Source organism: Theobroma cacao, chromosome 2, assembly GCF_053813885.1.
Source record: "Theobroma cacao isolate CCN51 chromosome 2, ASM5381388v1, whole genome shotgun sequence".
Classification (NCBI taxonomy): domain Eukaryota; kingdom Viridiplantae; phylum Streptophyta; class Magnoliopsida; order Malvales; family Malvaceae; genus Theobroma; species Theobroma cacao.
In genome coordinates this window covers 45,066,209-45,072,416 of record NC_142640.1, presented here as the reverse complement: position 1 = coordinate 45,072,416, position 6,208 = coordinate 45,066,209, and the positions used below count along the sequence as shown (strand labels likewise).

The following is a 6,208-nucleotide window of genomic DNA, read 5'->3' as shown; positions in this document are numbered from 1 at the left end:
TGAACAATGTGGTAAAAATAACCTATTGCTCGAATTACACATACGTATTTTACAAACATTTTGATTGATTAATATAAATAAATCGTATATAAAAATAATAATAATAATTCTTAGCGAAATAAAGTTTTTATACATTAAAAGTAGAATTATAACAATATCACCCATAAGAAACTGGAGATAAATACTCCATGGAGAAAGAACTATATAACACGTTATAATAACATCAGCCACAACAAACCACTATCACCGAAAGAACAAGTCAGATGTGACCACCACAAGTTTTGTTAATGAATCTGTAAAGAAGTAAATTTCTCTAAAGATATGAACAAACTCAAACATAGTAATACAATTTCTTAATCTATCAATCTCATTCTCATTTATCCCATGATCTAGAATTGTCTCTGCATGTCCAAGACAAAACTATTTTAGAGCTTGACAAAGTTACTATATATATATATATATGCGAATGAGTTCTTACAGACATGCATCAAATTAAGACCTTAGATTGAACAATATTTTACAAGATGAAAAGTAGCATAGTTTTGCTCTATGGTAAGGGCTTCGTTTGATCAGCATGGTTACATATGCAGAGTTTAAAAAAGATAGGGCAGCTTAATTTTGTTGAACAATCACATTTCTATCTCTTATTTCTTGAGAAGGTAAGCATCCACAGACTTGGTAATAGCAGAGGCAAACTCTATGTACTTCTCAGGATCAGGGATATTCTGGTTCTGCTTTTCGTACATCAAAGTCCATTTCACCAAGCTTCCTTGACCATTAGCCGTGACAGTAACAATAACCTTGAAAGTCTTGTAATATTTCGTGATATCACCATCCAATGCGTTGAGAGTGATTGACTTGTTTCGATCATCAATAGCCTCTATGGTCTCCGAGGCATTCTCAGAAAGTCCTGTAAGACCAGCAGCCAAGCCCAAGATCATCAGCTAAGGGCTGATTGATGAGTTAGTTAAAATAGATTATCAAAAATGGAGATTTCTGTCAAGGTGCTTAATTGATAACAAATACGTCATAACATCTAGAATGAAATATATATATTATTGGTTTACCAGCAACATATTTCCATATCCTGACTGAGCCCACAGTCTCCCAGTCACCCTTGACAACTTTAACGTCTGTCACCAGTTCAGGGCAGATTTTCGGCATGAGGTACATTTTGTGCTTGAAGATATCGTAGACCTTATCCGCAGAGGACTGAATCTCTGATTGGACCTCAAGTTTTAGAATTTGAGCCATTTTTTTGTATGCTAAAGTATGAGAAACTAGAAAATTGGAGGATAGGTGAACAATAATCTACACCATAAAAGCCTTATATGGAAGGAGAGAGGATCAAAAGAAAGATTCTTCCATGCCCATGGTTATTACACAATTAATTTGCTACCATTGGCGTCACTACTCACCAAAGCTAACGGATTGGATTCTCCCAGTGGTCCACGAAGCCAACTTACCAAGAAAGGATGTAAAGTTGAAAGGCCTTAATCAAATGCGAATAAAAATCTTGCTGAGTTGAACCGGATAATGTCAAAATTGAGTAAAAGCTTGTTCAATTCTTGTCACCTTCACGTTACCATCAAGCTTGATGAGTTCTTATCGTGTTCATGTTCAGTTGTTAGTTGTTTCTTTTTGACAGATTATTTCTTTCATTTTAAATTAATATATCTATATTGTGTTTTTTTAAATCGAAATTTACCAACTTTGTTAATATTTTTTTTATAATATCATATGAAATTAAAATTTTTAAAAATTAAGAATTATATATTTAGAATTTTTCAAAACCTTTTTTTGGAAATTTTAATTACAAATAAAAGTATACTGAATAATGGTCAAAATTATTTATCTTTGATCGAGAATAAGTGAAAATGAACATTTAAAAATTATGATATAACTAAATTTACAATTTTAACCATTTTTTATCTCATAAAATCAATAGCTGACATTAAAACAACATTCTTAATCAATTGTGTCACTCTTTCTCTTTCTAATTACTTTATCAAATCAACCTGCTGATTTCAACAGGTAGCCTAACCCTCTTTTCCAATGCTTAGCGATATTAATGTCATCTCATAACACCATCTTCTTTCTTCCCTTTCTTTTCTTTTCACTTCTAACAATTTGTGATGTTGTTGGTTATTTACTCACCAATTTGTGGTTTTCCACTAAATAGGATTTCAATGCCAAGAAACTAAACAAAATCCAATACAAAACACTTTGTTTTATACAAATTAGACACTAGGCATATAAGGAAGGACTGTAATTTATTTACTCATGGAAAAAATTGATGAGAGAGTGCGAAAACCAAATATTGTTCATCAAAAGACTTGATTTTGCTCATCATTGGGGTCATAGGATTTGAGACACAAAGGACCTACTACATTCTAAGCTCCATAATCAACTCTGGAAGAAAGGGGAATTGGAAAGAGTTATGAGAGGAGAAATATGGTAACTAACAGAGGAAGACAACTAAAAGGGAGCAAAAATAGGAAAAAAAAATACCCCGTTATATATAAAAAGGGAGAAAAAATAGGGAAAAAAAACCCTTATATGTAAAAGGGGAGCAAAAACATGATTGATTCAATGCCTAATTAAATTAAATAAATATAATTAATTTTACAATTACAAAAAATAATCACTATTGTTTTAAGAAGTAAAAACAAATAGTAGATAAGTGTCTGTCTGGCTTGACTTATTTTTAACTTATTTATTTCTTAAAAGGAGAAGCTTGGTCAAATAGTATTTTGTGAGAAGCTCTTAAAAAAAATAAAAAAAAAGAACTTAAAAAGCTCCAAATATGAGCTTTCTCTTCTTTTTTTTTTCTAAAAAAATACACCAGTTTCTTAGGAGAATTATTTTTTTTCGAAAAAATCTTCTCTCAAAAAATACCCCATCCCTCTCTCCCTATCGATCTCCCTCTCCTCTTTCCCTTTCTTCAAATCATTCTTCTAGGATTTTTTTTTATTCTTACAAAAACTAGGGGAAAAGAAAACTCAAAATTTAAAATTGCATTCAGGTCTTTTTCTTTCTATTTTTTTTTCATTTTATTTTCTGTCGTGGCTTTGAAAACTCTCTTTATTATTTGATATTTCTCAATTTATTGTTTGATATGACAATTATGTGATGTTTATTTATTCTTAATTTCTTTTTTGTGTATATAATATTTGTTGATCATGATTGAAATAATAAGTCACATAGGTCAATAGTTGTTGAAATAAATTAGATAAAAATTGAAAAGTCAATATTTGTACTCGTTTGTAGTAACTCAGTTTTAAAGAATTTTTTCTTTTAGGTATAACAATAGGCTACACTATAGGAAAATTAAAATAGACATTAATTACTTTGGTAATAGGAATTGCAGAATCCTTGAATTTTTTAGCAGTGAATTTCACATTTGAGCTAACAGCACCCAATAGATGATTTGACACTTCTTGACAAAATAAATAATCCATTAAAAAATGGAAAAAAATATAAAAGTCAAAATCTTTTTGTTCATGGAGGGGAACTTTGTTGGTGAGGATATCAAGACCTTAATAGATTTACATGAAATTAGTGTTGATGATTTCAAAAGGAAAATAGGTCGCCAAATTAATGGCTAAACGTGATTTTCCTGACCCAATTGGACCCATTATTAATACCACATTGGATTCTCTTCTTAATTTATAATATCAGTTTTGTTCAGCTCTAAAGGTCATAAATTTTAAGTTTAGTTTTAAAAATAATAATAAATATTTTTTTATATTCTTCTTTTATCTTTAAGCAATTTATAATATTATAAGAGAAATTATATGTTTTTCACACTTATCTTTTTTTATTTGATTCAATTTTTTTCTCTTGGTTATTAAATACTTTTTATAATAATTTTAATCACAATTAAAATTTATATAAGTTATTTTACCAAATAGCTTATATATAAAAAACAACTTATAAAATGTAAATTTACTAAGCAGTTTTAGCTTAATTTTAAAAGCTATTAATTTTTATAAGAGCTTTATAATATCTTTTAAGTTAAAAAAAAATCAAGTCAAACATGCTCTAAGAACTAGCAAAAACAATAACTGAGCTAAGCTTTCAAAAATTTAAAACCCTCCCTTTCTTGATTTTGGGAAAATTAGCCAACTACTAGAATTTGTTTTTTTGTTTTTTCTGAAATCAAAAAAAAAATTCTTCCCAAATTTTAAAATCTTGTTATGCGAGTAACTTCATTAAATATGATTAATTAGTATGAGAATAGAGACCAAAAAGAAAAAATAAAATATTTTTTAAAACTCCAGAGTCTTAAAAACTCACTAGTTTTTCAAAAAATACCTCTCTCTTAATCAATCTCCCTCTCCTTTCCCTTTTTTTTGCAAATTACCCTTCTCTAACGTAAAATCATGTTCTCCCTTTTCTCTCTCTCTCTATGAAAACTACGAAAAAAAAAATAAAAGGCCCAACAATAAAATAACAAAATCTAAGATTTTTTTGTTCATCCACTATAATCAAGTAAATAAAAATGCAACGCCTCAGTAAAAGCAAGTTTGATTTCAGGAGTGAAATCATTTGGTAAAAGTCGAGGGAAAGGATTCTGTAGGGAACATGTCAAAATTTCAGCTAGCATTCATCACTTGATTCAATCTAAACCCAGATGAGCGATCATCAAGAATTTAACTGATTCAAGTGTAGGCTGCTTTGCAACCCTAGCTTGTTAGCTTTGGTTGACTGAATATATGGTGAAACTCAATTCCTACCAAATTCAACCAAATAAAGCAAAAGGTTTTACTTTGGTCTTGGGTTTGATATATCGAGCAAAGCAAAGGTCTAACAAAGTTAAGGCTTTCGCAAACAAAAATAAAAGAAGTTTCACCTGACTAAATGTAGGAAGGCAAGTTAACAAGAATAGTCAGTCAAGCTAAATCTAATTAGCTTAAACCTGACTAAACTTTTAGGTTGAAAAACTTGGGAGTTCAAGCTTATCTTAGTTGAAACTTAAACTTCTATTTATATTAGGAAATTTGTCGAAAAAAGTCAAAATAAATTTTTGTTAGAATTCTGTTAGAAATTCGCTAGAAATTTTCAATGGAAAATTTCCAACAGAATTTTTTCTATTGGAAAAAATCTGTTTTTTTGTAATGACTGTTACAGTTTATACTTCAACCAAACTTGGTACTTGTCTCTGTCATGTTTTGGCAATTTTTGGCACGTTCCAATAGATTTTACTCACACAATATAAACAAAAATATAAGATTACGTGAAAACCAACAATCAGAATTAAGTTTCAAGTTTGAGCAAAAAAAAAAAATTCAAAAATCCATGAGAAACAATGACGAATACCATGCATATAGCTTACAGCAGCAATTGAACTACCAAAAGACAATTATCCTCTTTTAATAATTCTTATCATTTACTGTATATGGCTTAATTAATTTCATGCATAACTTGAAGGAAATCATCCATCATAAATCATAAATCCTAAACGAATATAAAGCAAATGTTAATGTTCTTTCAACGGAAAGAACTGAAAAACAAATATAAACCATCGTGGACATAGCCTCTGCTTGATAGGAGATAAGTGGGAGGAGGGAAGGAGGTGGGTTAAAAAAGGGAAAAAACTAATAATTAACTTATGCTAGTAGGAGAGAAAAGTAAGAGGAAATAAAATAAGAGAGGGTTGTAATTTTCTATCCATATTCACAAAAATCAATCATTTCAATATGGAAAGATAGGGGAGACAAAATGGTAGAGATGTGAGTTTACTTATGCAAAAATACTATTTTTTATCAACGTTTTTCTCTTTTCATCCTTCCAACCAAGCACACTAGAGGAAAGAAAAAATAAATATAATTTCAACTCCTTCCGCTTTTATCTTCTCTTGATATTCAATCTTTCTATTTTTCCAGCCTTTGCTTGGTAAGGATGGAAAAGTGGAAAGATGGAAAGTTGGGAGAGAAAAAAAGTGAAAAAACCGAAAACATCTTTTTGTCTTTCCATTGCTTTTTTTATCGTAGGATTGATTTATGCCAAAATAGATGGAAATGACAATCTTTCCTCTTTTCTCTCAATTAGCTTTCCTACTTTTACACTCACCTCCTTCCATCCTCCCCTGTTTCGCCATTTGGCCTTAATGTGTGTAGATATCTTTGCACAACATTGTCACTTCCAGATTATGAACAAGCCTCCATTAAGGTTGGTAATTGTAAAATAGGAAACCAAACAGGAT

At 29.9% G+C, this 6,208-nt stretch overlaps 1 protein-coding gene across 1 annotated transcript; it reads right to left on the bottom strand.

Moving 5' to 3' along the window:
* Window positions 1-423: 423 nt before the first annotated feature.
* On the bottom strand, window positions 424-1,314 carry LOC18609800 (kirola-like). The gene is made up of 2 exons (XM_007045108.3): window positions 1,068-1,314; window positions 424-910 (listed from the first exon to the last, which is right to left on the bottom strand). The coding sequence occupies exons 1-2, from the start codon at window positions 1,252-1,254 to the stop codon at window positions 645-647; spliced, it is 453 nt and encodes a 150-aa protein (XP_007045170.1). The 5' UTR covers window positions 1,255-1,314; the 3' UTR covers window positions 424-644.
* Between the last annotated feature and the right edge of the window lie 4,894 nt (window positions 1,315-6,208).

Bases quoted from the DNA above. Each gene is read 5' to 3' on its own strand.
- LOC18609800 (XM_007045108.3), bottom strand. From the start codon at position 1,254: ATGGCTCAAATTCTAAAACTTGAGGTCCAATCAGAGATTCAGTCCTCT. The intron at 911-1,067 runs GTAAACCAATAA...CTGGTCTTACAG, and splicing joins GATATGGAAATATGTTGCTG to GACTTTCTGAGAATGCCTCG.